The sequence below is a fragment of the Nannospalax galili genome, unplaced genomic scaffold (assembly GCF_000622305.1).
Source record: "Nannospalax galili isolate Female #2095 unplaced genomic scaffold, S.galili_v1.0 scaffold54, whole genome shotgun sequence".
In the NCBI taxonomy this organism is placed as follows: Eukaryota; Metazoa; Chordata; class Mammalia; order Rodentia; family Spalacidae; genus Nannospalax; species Nannospalax galili.
The window spans coordinates 11081412-11094714 of NW_008341028.1; the positions used below are offsets into that span (position 1 = coordinate 11081412).

The window sequence follows — 13303 nt, forward strand, 5'->3', positions numbered from 1 at the left end:
ATCCACAGGGCAAACCAGTCAGAGGAAAACACCTGACATCTTGGGGCCTCCACAATGTGTGCACACACACGAACAAACACACGTTTCTTCTGTGCACTGGCATTCACGCACACAAGAAAGCTCAGCTGAAATGATTTGGTCAGTTATTTGCTAACAGCCAAATTAGTGATTTTTAGTGTGAATGGTAACCACAACACTCATAAAAATAATAAGACATATAAATTCTCCTTAATAAGACGTAGTTAATAAAAATAGCTGGTTAGAAAATTTACCACAAATATGTCTAATTATTTTCTTGCTATCTAAATTCTTACAGTTTACCCCCTATGGCACTGTTGTCTAAAACCTTAAGGATGTTTCCTAAAATCAATTTTCTAATGCTAATTTTGCAAGAAAATTGTATTTTATATTATTAATCTCATTAGTCCAATTTTCCTATAAATAAGTCTGAAACATTTGGAGGATGCATGTATCATGAGTCTTTGATTATGACAGTCTCAAATGTCAGATAAATTACAGAAAAGAGCCAAGCTCTTGACACTTGGAAACACCCCACACACCATTTCTCATTGTTGTCATTTTAAAGACTGTGGCAAGAAGTCAACAGTAACAGTGCAGATTCTGTGGTAGCAATTAGGACACAATCTTCTTAGAAATCCTGCAAATGTTCAGCCTCTGCCTGTTCTTAATCTAACTGTAATTTAGCACTGCAAACCACTTATGAGAAGAAATTTACTTTAAAAGGCATAAAAGGTATAAGAGAAAAACTTGTATCTTCCAAAACATCAAAAACATTGACTAAGTAGCTCAATACAAATGTACTTGGCCAGCCACAAAATCCATTCCGCAAAAGCACATGAGGCTCAAGGATCTCATGAGTACCCAAAAGGTCTTTTTAAAATAAACTTGTGTATGTACGTGTGTATGGGCATGTGTGCGTGTGCACATGAAGGCCAGAGGTTGACATCTGATGTCTTCCTCCATCTCTCTCCACCTTATTTTTTGAGACAGGGTCTCTTCTCTGAACCCAGAGTTCACCAAATCGGTTAGACTTCTGGCCAGCGAGCCCCAGGGACTCTCCAGCCTGTGCCTCCCAGCTCTGGGATTACAGGCGCACACTGCCATACCCAGCTTCTCACTGGGTTAGGGGGATCAAAGCCAGGTCCTCAGGCTTGTGTGGCAAGCATATCGCTCACTGAGCCATCTTCTCAGCCCCTCAGAGGTCCTTTGATCCATTTAAAAGTGGCTACCAATCAAATTAACTTCTCTGAAATGAATCTATAAATGATTATTGAAGTCTCTCCCTTCTTTGCATGGACTCGTTCAGATGGCTTCTATAAAAAATGTAGTTGAAAATTAAATAGATAAACCCACATGGCAGCTAACAACTGTCCTTAACTCCAGTTCCAGGGGCTCCAACAGCCTCTTCTATCCTCGGTGAGCATTGTATGACACGGGTGCACTTACCTACATGCAGGAAGTACACACATACACATTAAACATTAAAAAATAAAAGGTATAGTTAAGGCAACACAAGTCTCATGCAGTTTGCCACAGTATGAAATTAACATATACAGAAAATAAGATTTGATTTGACATTGGAAAACTTGGTAACATACATACTCATCTAATTAAAAAATTAAAATCTACAATGGAACAAAATATATTTTATTTTAATTATACTCTCAGAGCAAGGCCCATAAGAGCCACGGAGTTGCACCCAGAATGCTCAGCACCAGCAGGACAAAGCCAAAGACTGCAGGAGGGCTCTGACTAGCACACCAGGCCCTGTCGCATCTGTATGATCTGAAGTAAGGCCGCCTGAACATCTTCATCCATGTGACCCTGGAGAGAAGACAGAAGAGAGGAAACAGCATGCATCGTTGTCACTGAATTCACAAGCTTCATCCCAGGACACAACTGGTTGTGTGTCACAGGCTAACCCCTCACCAAGTTAAGGATATACTGTACAAATCACTGGGAAAGGAGGTAGAGCTCTTCGGTGGGAATAAAGGCAGTCAATTCATAAGGCACACACAAGGCAGGCTCTGGACCCCAGGACCAGAGAAGACATGGACAAACCCCTCTCTCCAAATTGTCCTCTAATGATTAGGACTGCATACATTAGAAATAAACAAAAGTCAACTGAAAGGACTCTTGTTATTGTGGGTGCAGCTGATTCTTAGGGGTGTGTGTGTGTGTGCGCGCGGGTGCTATACATATGGACAAGCATGCGTGAGCACGTGGAGGCTGATGCTGGGCTTCTTCCTTGATTGCTCTCCACCTTATTTCTTAAGACAGGGTCTCTCACTTCAACCCAGGGCATGCTGATAAGGCTAGTTTCCCCAGCCAGTTTGCCCGAGGGCTTCCCACCTCTGCCTCCTGAGACCTGGGATGACAGGTGGGCTGTCACACCTACCCAACATTTAAATGGGTGTGGGGGATCCTAACTCTGATCCTCATACTTCCACCAAAGTGCTTTACCCACTGAGCCATCTCCCCAGCCCCTGATTTTTTTTTAATCAGTAAAAGAATTGAGGAAAACCCGTTTCCATACTTATAATTTTCACATAAACAGGGTCATATGGCATATCTCTAGGACTCAGTGTCCTAGAAATCTTTCTCCAGAGCCACTTGTTTCAACTTTTTATAATATGATTTCCATTGTATGGACATACTAAGTTTCTTTAGCCTTTCCTAATAATGGACATTAAAGATATATCTAATCTCTTTAGACTGATACTTGGAGAAGAGATTCCTGATTCAAAAGGCAAGCTCAAAGTCAGGTGTGGTAGTCAACACCTACAATCCCATCACTCAGGAAGTGGAGGCAGAAGGATCAGGATTCAAGGGCAGCCTGGGATACATGAGACCAGTCTCAAAAAAATTAAAAAGAAAAAATAACAATAGCAAAATCAGGCTCAATATTTAATTTTTCAAAGCACAACAAAATTTCCTCAATAGAAATATTTGATGGTAGAAAGGCCCATTTCCCAAATACTCTGGCAAATGCTACAGACTATCATCTGTGCCAGGCTTCCAGGTAAAATTGGTGCCTCTTGTTCACTGGCACCCCACCACTAAGTCAAGAGTCCTTTCACAAGCATATCAGCCATTTGTATTTTAAACAAAGCAATAAAGTAGGGGCTAGGGAGATGGCTCAGTGGGTAGGAGTGTTTGTTCTGCAAGCTAGTGGACCCAATTCAAACCCCCAGCACTCATGTAAAAAGTTGGGTATGGTGAACTCACCTGCAACCACAGCATTGTGAAATGGAGATAGGCCAGCTAGGTTATTGGAAATAGGGAGCTTCAGGTTTAATGAGAGACTATGTCTCAAGGGAATAAGGCAGAAAGGGATAAGGAAGACACGTGACATCTGACATCTAGTTCTGACCTCTGCACCTGCACTCTGGAACATATACACCACATGTACACACATACATGGAGACACAGACACACACAGACACATGTACACATATAGATATACAGACACAGAGACATAGATATACACACACATACACAGACACATACAGAGACACACATATATATAAAGACACACAGATACACACACATACACATACACACAGACACACATACATACACACAAAGACACACACATACACACATGTACATACACAGAAACACACACACAGACACATAATTTTTTTAAGTAAGAAAAGGTTACTAATGCAAGTATGTGGTGGCTCACCACAGCCCTCACATTTCTGTCTCCTGCCTGCTGGAGCATCTGAACAGACACTTGTGTGAATATGAAAAGCTCTGCTTCCCAGATCTGCTCTTACGACGGCAGGGGGTTTAGGTTTCAAACATTAGCCACAGTTGACTAAACTGGATCCTTAGGTAACTTTATGACTTCAGGCAGCAAGTCCACATCAGGTGCCCACTGCTGGTCTTCTGTTTTATGGGCACTCAGCAGAAACCAATTCAGATCTCAGAAGTACGGATTACCAAGGCAGGTTTGTGACTCTGTCACATTTTTTAGTGAGAGCAAGCTCTGCCTCCTTTGACCAAGACCAGTATGTTTTTCATCCTTGTGTGTGTGTGTGTGTGTGTGTGTGTGTGTGTGTGTGTATAAGCATGTACATGTGTGTGCAGGAGGACACTGGGTGCTCTGTTCTATCACTCTCCACCTTATTCCCTTATGGAGAGTCTCTCACTGAGCCTGGCACTAGGCTGGCAGTCCGTGAGCCCCGGCAATCCTCCTGTCGCTGTACCCCTTGGGGCTTGGGTTACAGGCAAACACACAGCCACACTGGCTTATTCGATGAGCACTGGAACCCAGAACTCAGGTCCCCCTCACGCCTGAGCAACAGCACTTTTGCCCACCGCGGCATCTCCCCAGCCTGGTTTTCTGTTTCCATTTCCCTTCCTGAACTTCCTATGCTGGAACTCATCTACAGCTTTCTCTAGTAAGGACAATACGCATTCCCATTGCAGCGTTCGCACTACCTGCTCAGAAGGTACCAGGAAGAAGCTCCCTCCATCCTCATAGAAAAATCAGGACTACTGACTTTAAGAATCTGATGTCACCTAGTAGCTTTATGTTTATGCTTTGACTTCTTTACTAAAAAAAAAAAAAATGCTTCTTTAAAGTTTGCTCTCAGCACCCATCTTTCCTCCACCCTTCCTTCTTTTTCTGTAAAAGAGTGTGTGTGGCCTAACACATTTCAAATCCACATAATTCCTATTATCTCTCACTTGTCACTCCAACATTTGTCTCTTTTCGTTATCTTCCTGAAAAATCTATTCTGAGAATTCTAGAGATGCTCTTCTCACTTCCAGGGAGTGGTAACAATGCATCCTTTACATCTTAGTATGACTTTAAAAGGAAATAAAGGCGCTCGCCGCACACCACCACAGAAGAGAATTTATAATCTTATGCTTCACTGAGTTTAAGGCTCAATAAATATCAATTATCTCTTAAAAGACCAATTTTTTCCCTTAGCTATTAAATTCTGTGCACACCCTCTTTGCCATCTTCAGAATTCTCTAGAATTCTCTATTTCAAAGAAACCGTCCTAAGTAACCACAAAACATATGCAAGCCTCTCCACTCTCCTCTTTCAGCCGACAGCCACGTGTGGATGTCAAGGCATCATCCCAGCTGACGACACTGTTAACGTGAGCTGCCACCAAGTGTTGCCAAACTGTCTAGGGGATGAGTGACGAGCAGATGGAGATAACACTAAATTTAAGATGTTGTGTTGCCGTATCGCTTTGTAAATTGTTCTGGGGGATATGCAAGCCATGATTAAAAGAAACACAATTATTTTTAAATAAGCATATGGGTTACAGCAACTTCAAATGTTAATTATGCTCACATAAGTTTACTTAAAAATAAAAACAGTATTTGGTTTTCTCTAAAATGAACACCCTTTCCAAAGGCTCCAAGGCTCTCACCTGAGCGGCACTGAGCAGGTGAGTCCTGTAGATAGCAATGATCTTCTGGTGTTGTCTGTCACCATCCTAGAAATGTGGAAAGACAGATGGATGAGAACATCAGCACTCACCTCTGCAAACATGGGTGGCTCCTGACAATGCTGTCCCGAGGCCTTTTTGATAATCCAATCAGAAATTTACCACCATTAATCTATAGGTCAACAGAATTTTTTAAATGATTCCTTAAATTGTGTTGGTCAGCTTTCTGTTACTATAACAAAATACCCAAGAAAATCAGATTGAAAAAGGAAAAGTTTATGTCGGTTCATGGTTTCAGAGTTTCAGCCTGTGGTTGGCTGATCTCACTGTTTTGAACTCTTGTGTTGTAGCATACTGTGATGGGGAGGTAAGTCACGTTTCTCACATAGTACACAAATGCAGAGTAGTGGAGATGGGGCCCCAGGATCCCCATCAGAGTGGATGCTCCTGGTGAGCACAAGACCTTCCAGCAGGCCGGCCTCTTAGAGCTTCCTCCACCTCCTCCTTAGTTGAGGTCTAAGTTTTCGTAAGTGGCTCTTTGGGGGACAGTTCAAATCCAAAGTATAGTGATAACTTTCTTCCATTCTAAGCTGATTCATAACAATTCCTACAAAATGAGGAAATGCTAGCAAGAATTTACATTTGATTAGGTTATGTTTTTCTTAATATTCCAGTGTGTAATGACTCATTCAGGTAAAGATATGAGTAAGAAATCCATTATTATCCTATTTTTTTGGATGGAGAGCCAAGGACTAACAGGAGTAGTCCATGTGGTGTTAGACTGGAACTCCTGTTTTAGCTCCAAATCCAGGTGCCTTCTTTTTTAAAAAATATTTTATTATTTTTATTTTATGTGTGTGAGTGTATTGCTTGCATGTATGTAAGTGCACCCATGTCATGCGATGCCAGAGGAGATCAGAAGAGGGCATTGGATCCCCTGGGATTGGTGTTACAGATGGTTGCTAGCTGCCACGTGGGTGCCAGGAATCAAACCTGGGTCATTTGCAAGAGCAGCCAGTGCTCTTGACTGCTGGGCCATCTCTCCAGCTCCAGGAGCCATCTTTTTAATGTATATAGATACACAGAAGGAAAGCACAGGGATGCTTGTCTTACTTACAAAGATGAAAAGTGACAAAAACCTCCCTTAGTTTAGTGGATAGATATTTTAGCAAGCATACCACAGGAGGAAGATGATAGGCTGGGAGCTGGCTGCCCATCCTGGGATGCTCAACCTCAAACATCAAGGATTTTAAACTCTATTTTCTTAAGAATTAAAGAGCAGGAATCGAGGCTGAAGGTGTGACTCAGTGGTTAAGAGCACTGGCTGCTCATGCACAGGACTGGGGTTCCATTCTCAGCACCCACATGGTGGCTTACAACTATCAGTAATTCCACTTCCAAGGGATCCAATGCCCTCTTCTGGCTTCTTTGGGCATTGCACACATGTAGTGTACCTACAACTCATACAGGCAAAACACTCATACACATAAAATAAAAATAAATAAAATTTATAAGAAAATAATAATAATAATAATAAAGGGTTTAGGAATGACTTTTATAAATGAATAGAAAGTAGATTAATGACTTTCAATTAACCCTAACAAAACCTGTGTCTTGTGACCTGGACACCTGATCTCATTTTCTAGGCAACCTCAATTTGGTACTCCATTCAAAAAGATAATGAATGAATGAATAAATGAATGAATGTGGGTATGATTGATAATTAACATATCAAATTGCTGAAAGGCAGTGTGCCCATCTCCATTAGACACAATGGAGATTAGGGAGGACATATGATCTTGAATGAATGAGATATTCTAGAACTAGAGATGAAAAGGCCAGATGGTCTGTTAGGATTAGGGTAAAGCCAAGATTGTACTTCCCCAACTGAAACTGGAGAAAACATTTTGAATAAAATTATGGGTGGGGCCAAACTCAGGACACACAGTTCCAGAGACAGAGTTCAATCAAGACAGCTCCATCAGCACAGCTCCAGGAGACAGACGGTTCCAAGAGACATCTAGGGGACTGAGGGTCTTCCAAGTTTGGCCCACTCTTAAAAACTAAAGTTAAGAGTCAGACTTTTGTTCAAGTGATTGCATAATGTCTTAGCATAGTAACACTGTAAAATCAGAGCTTGGCAAGATGGCTCAGTGGTTAAGAGCACTGTCTACTCTTGCAGAGGATCCAGGTTTGGTTCCCAGCACCCACATAGCAGCTAACATCTGTCCATAGCTTCAGTTCAGGGGATCTGATGCCCTCTTCTGATCTCTGTGGGCACTGCACAACCTAAGTGCAGTTATATACATGCAGGCAATACATTCATACACATAAAATAAAAATACAAATAAATAATTTTTTTTAAAGTAGGACTCAAACCAGCTTTGTAGGATGGTGATGAAGTCATAGTTTAGAGATAAAATAACAGAATGTTTAATGTAGTGCCTGGCATATAGTAGGCACTAAATAAATGATACTATTATACCACTAGTAAAGATAATATTCATCAAAGAGTATTACACACTTGAGTGTGAACAGATATACAAATCCAGTTCATTTTTGTCTTTATGGAAGACGCACACATACATGTACACACACACACAGCCCCCCCCCCACACACACACACGCACACTGAGCTGACTCCCTCCAGTGCGCCTGGTCACTCACAGCCAGTTGCTGCTGCAGAGTCTTCACTTGGTGCTGTAGGGTGTCAACCAGCTGGCTCTGCCGCTTGGTTGTACTGTCACTGGTGTATGTGAGCTGGGAAAGACCGTTGAGTGCCAGCTTTAGTCTTTCTACGTCATTAAGCAGTTCAGTTATCTTTAGAGAGAGAGCAAAGGGAAAACATACGTCAGTCACATAAATCTTTTCTAATGAACAGAGTCTCTTTTGAGACTCTGACTGCATGTAGCAGGTAGATAGATAATTGCCAAGGTGGCTATCAACACAACAGACAGCACATGCTTTGTATAACTCCTGGGATTAAATTCTTTTCAATACATTTCTTGCAAAGACAAGACCAACTTAAGAATAAATACGTACATCCTAAGATCAGAACATGAACTTAGTTTTTTCACTTTTGGAGAGGACATCAGGCTCTGTGAGATAAATGAACTATCTCCCAGGTAATATACAGAACACTGGGAGGAGGTTTTATGCAGCTAATTATGGAGAATCAAAGAGCTCGGCTCACGTGTCTATAGAATTAACTTATGAGCCCTGTTCTCTTCAGGGGCATATTATTTATTTAAACAGTTTAAAAAATATTTAATTTTTATTCATGTAGGGGGAGGGGTGTGCACAGTGCCTGCAGAGGCCAGAAAACAATATCAGATCCCCGGAGCTGGAGTTACAGGCTGTTATAAGCTGCCTGACATGGATGCTGGGAACTGAACTTAAGTCCTCAGGAAGAGCAGGACGTGTTCTTAACCACTGAGCCATCTCTCCAGCCCAGGAGTTGTAATATTTATTAACTGGCAACATGCACAAGTAGATGCAGGAATTAGCTATTACAGTGATCTATTTACTGTATTCCTAAGAACTTTCCACATAAGCTGAGAGAATTTAAATTCTAGGTCTTATGGGAAGATGAGTTGCTGAGGAGAGCTGGGGCTGAGCCTGCTTTTTCACATCACCATATTCCTCTATCAGGTAAAGGGCAGTTTATGAGTACGTAGTGAATGCATTAAGTTGCAGTCCATCTTCACATGTCATCTCCTTGGCACAAATTATGCAGCTACCAGTTTCAGAGATATTGTTGAGGGCTGGAGAGATGGCTCAGTGGTTAAGAGCACTGGCTGCTCTTGCAGAGGACCCGGGTTCAATTCCTAGCACTCACATGGCAGCTAGCAACTGGCTATAACTCCAGTTCCAGGGGATCCGATGCCTTCTTCTGACCTCCACAGGCATTGCACAGCACAGGGTCATTTAGATACATATAAGCAATACGCTCATACAAATAAAATAATAAAAAATAAAAATAAAAAATATTTTTAAAATACTGTTGAAAATCTATTCTATAAAATTGGACAACAAGGATGAAAATCAAAGGCAAAAGATAAATATAAATCCATTCCTAAAAACTAGGGCTGGAGAGGTGGCTCAGCACTGGTTAAGAGCACTGGCTGATCTTGCAGAAGACCTGGGTTCTGTTCCCAGGACCCACACCATAGCTAATAATCATCCTTAACTCCAGTTCCAGGGGATCCAACACCCTCTTATGGCCTCTGCAGGCACTGCACTTACATATACACAGGCAAAGCACTCACGCACATAAACTAAAATAAATACATAATTTTTAAAAACTGAGTGGGACGATCAATGATCAATTCTCACATGGTCATAGCAAATCCAAAATAAAATTCGCATTTTGGGAAGCAAAATTGTTGGTTGTGGGCTAGACCAGGCAGTCAAGACTTCAGAGGGAAGAGGAAGTGATAAAGAGACATAGGACTCAGCACAAAAAAGACAAAACACGGCAGGGAGGGCACGGTTGGTGGAAACACTTGTAGGCAGAGTGCAGAGTGGCTCGGCCAGCTCAGCGGACTGGTATTCTGGCTGAGTGTGGAAAGCAAGTCTGGATGCTCCCCTGAGACCTCGGCTTCGCTCAGCCTGCAAAACACCACTTTTATTCCTCCCCTCCGTCCCCATTACTCAGAGGTCAGAGACCCACTGGATTGTGTCTATCTTCCTATGAGAAAGTCAACCTTTAGCCTCCCCTTCGCCCTTCAATTCTTGGCTGAGGGAACAGAAGGGAAAAGAAATGCCTCTGATCTTTGTGATTTTTCAGTTTGGAATTTTTCGCTCATAGATCGCCAAATCAGAAAGGTGTAACACTTCTGCACACAGTCCTTAATACTTCTAAGCACAGCCATAACACGTGGGCAGCCTCATGCCTACCTTGTTGTCCTTCGCTTCGATCTGCTGAGCGGACTCCTGTATTCGCTGCTGCAGTTCCATGATGGTGGTGAGGGACTTGTCACACCGTGCCTTCTGGTCCTGGATCTCCTGCTCGATGTTGAGATGGGATAATTCCTTCTTGTCTTGCTTTTGGGCCTGTGAAACCTCCTCACACACCTCATCGTATTTCCTATTCAGATTGGCCAGTTTCTCATTTAAGCTGGAAATCTGGGTCTCTAAATCATCCTTCCTGGCTTTATACTTTGACAACTCGACGACCTCTCTGGTCTCTAGTTTCTTCAGCGCCTGCCTGGTGCTCTGAACCTCAGTCTGCAGTTTGGAGACCTCTTCGGTTTTGTTCCGGCTTTCCTCTTCCTTTTCTCTCAGGCTGGCTTTCATGATCCCCACCTCTTTCTCGAAGGCTTCTTTAACCTGCAGGTGATCGGCCAGGGGCACGGAGGAGCTCTTCTGAGTCTCCAGCAGTTGCTGAAGCCTGCTCACTGTCTGCTGCTCTTTCTCGTAAGACCACTGCACGTTCCTCACTTCTTCCTTTAAGTCCTCGATGGTGCCATTGAGAGACGTTTTCAGAGCCTCCACCTGTTCCAGCGGGACATGCTGTTTTTGCCAGAGACTCTGGGCTGCGAGGATGTCAGAGGTGTGCTTGGCCTTTTCTTCCACCAGCTTCTCTTTCTCATTCTGCAAGTCTGTGTATTTCTGGGACAGGGCCTTCAGCTGTTGGCTGAACTCGTCCGCTTTCCTGCTCAGCGTTCTTTCCTTCTCCCGGTAGCTCTCCACTAGAATGTTCTTCTCCTCTAACTCTTTCTGAAGGGTGGCAAGCTCCTTCTTCAGCCTCTCGTTGTCCCGCTTGCTCTTCTTCACCTCTTCGTCTGCAACACGACACTTGAGGGTCTGTTCTGACAGCTGCTCCTTCAGTTCTTTCTCTGTGACTTTGAACTTCTCCTCACATTCTTTCAGGCGCACCAGGGGGGTGTATTTCAGCTTGATGCATTCTTGGATTGTGTCCAGCTCCTTCTTCTGGGCCTTAATTTCAGCGTGCAGGGTCAGGATCTCCTCCTGGCTGCGGTGGTAGTCAGCTAGGATGGTGGCCTTCGCGTCCTGTGCCTCCTTCAGGCACTGATTAGCCTTGCTCAGCTTACCCGAGTGTTCCTCGAGGCTCACATAGTCCGCCTTCATCTGGTTCTGGGTATTCTCCAAGTTCCTCTTCAACACCTCATTCTCATCTCTTATTCTGACACATTCCTGACTCACGTCTTCCACCTGCTTCTTCAGGTTGAGCATCTCTCTGTTAGTTTTATCTATGGTGCTGTTCAGGGAAGCCTTCATCTCCTCGTGGGTTTTGATGGGCACATACTGGCTTCCCAGACTCTTTTTCAAGGTAGTGTTTTCAGACATGAGCGCCTGGATTTTCTCCTGCTCCTCACCATGTTTGTTATTAAGTTCAGATAGCTGCTTTTTGAGTTCAACGATACTGGATTTCAGAGCCATGATCTCCTTTTCAGGAGCTACAAACCCAGCTTCCAGGCGGCTGACATTCTTATTTAACCTGTCGTTCTCTACCAGAAGCCTCTCCGTTTCCAGTTTCTTCTCAGCGTAACGCTGTGTTACATCCGAAAGCTTTTTATTCAAGTCCTCAAGGCTGGCTTCATGTGACCTCTTCATTTCTTCCCTGACTTTGATAGGGACATAGTGCGTTTTCATGTCTGTAGTGAGGTTATGCACCTGCTGGGTGAGCAGTTTGTTGTCTAGTTGGACCTTTTCCATTTCCTTCTGTAGGGTCTGATTTTTTAGGGTCAGCTCGGTGACCTTCCTCCCTAGCTCTGCTGACCTCTGCTCCAATCTGTTCCTGAGTTGTTCATGTTCCTCTGGCCTGACATGCTGAGTGAGCTTGGCCCGAACATTCTCGAGCTCCCTCTTCAGCTGTCGAATCTCACCAAGCGATTTTTCATATTCTCTTTCCATCACCACTATCTTGTTCGCTTTCTCGTTGACTTCATTAGATAATAAAGTCTTCATGCTTTCGAATTTCTCCGTCGGAGTGGAGAGGGCCAGCTTTGCCAACAACTCTTTTAGCTGGCCCTCCATCTCCGTGACCGTTCGCCCTCTCCTCTCTCGCTCCATCTCGCACGTGCTGCATTCCTGTTGCAATCTCTTGTTCTCTTCCACCAGCCTGCCTTCGTCTCTCTTGAACCCTTCTACCAGCATCTCATTCTGTTTGAGCTGGTTTCTAAGCTTCCCCACCTCTGCCAAAGCACCTTCGTACTTTGCTTTCATATCTTTCAACTGCTCCTTCAGTTCCTCGGCGAGTCGGTGGCTCCCTGCGGCCGCTTCGCTCGTCAGGTGCTCCTTCAGGGCGAGGAAGTGGGTCTGCATCTGTTTGACTTTCCCTTCCGACTCATACATCCTTTTCTGCACATCTTTTAAGGCATCTTCCAGCTGCTTTATCTGTTCATCCGAGTCCTCCTTGACACGTTCACACTCCAAGGCCAAGGCTTTGCACTCTGCTACTTTGTGAGCCAATTCATTCTGGAGTTTCAGGCGGTCTTGTTTCGCTGAGTCACAGAAAGTTCGCATTGCTTCTAATTCTTTCTTTAGAATTTCATTTTCGGAATATGAGGTCTGACTGGGTAAAGAGAGCTCCAATGGTCTTAACATAGACCTGCTTTGCATATGAGCTGGCATGCCCGGGGAAGCGCACTGCAAAAGAAAAAGACACATCAAACACACAAGCCTACAGAAGACACTGACATGACTTGTATTATAGAGTTCTAGAAAGTTTTGGCATCATCAGGAATCAAAGGGTTTCTAGACTAAGTAAGATGAAAGGATAATTTTTTTTAAAAAAAAAACTGATTTTTGTGGTAAGAAAAACAGTTCTTGGGCTGGAAAGATGGCTTAGCAGTTAAGAGCACTTACTGCTCTTGCAGAGGACCTGGGTTCAGTTCCTA

General features: G+C 43.5%; 1 protein-coding gene across 3 annotated transcripts in view; it reads right to left on the reverse strand.

Moving 5' to 3' along the window:
- Positions 1–1647: 1647 nt before the first annotated feature.
- The window catches only part of Uaca (uveal autoantigen with coiled-coil domains and ankyrin repeats), a 98376-nt gene continuing 86720 nt past the window's right edge, over positions 1648–13303 (reverse strand). For all 3 annotated transcript variants that reach the window (XM_017799010.2, XM_008836393.3, XM_008836394.3), the window contains 4 exons: positions 10338–13052; positions 8106–8258; positions 5421–5486; positions 1648–1845 (listed from right to left, as the gene is read on the reverse strand). In XM_017799010.2, the coding sequence (XP_017654499.1) occupies positions 1774–1845; positions 5421–5486; positions 8106–8258; positions 10338–13052 (3006 nt within the window). In that variant the 3' untranslated portion in view covers positions 1648–1773. The remainder of the gene's footprint in view (positions 1846–5420; positions 5487–8105; positions 8259–10337; positions 13053–13303) is intronic.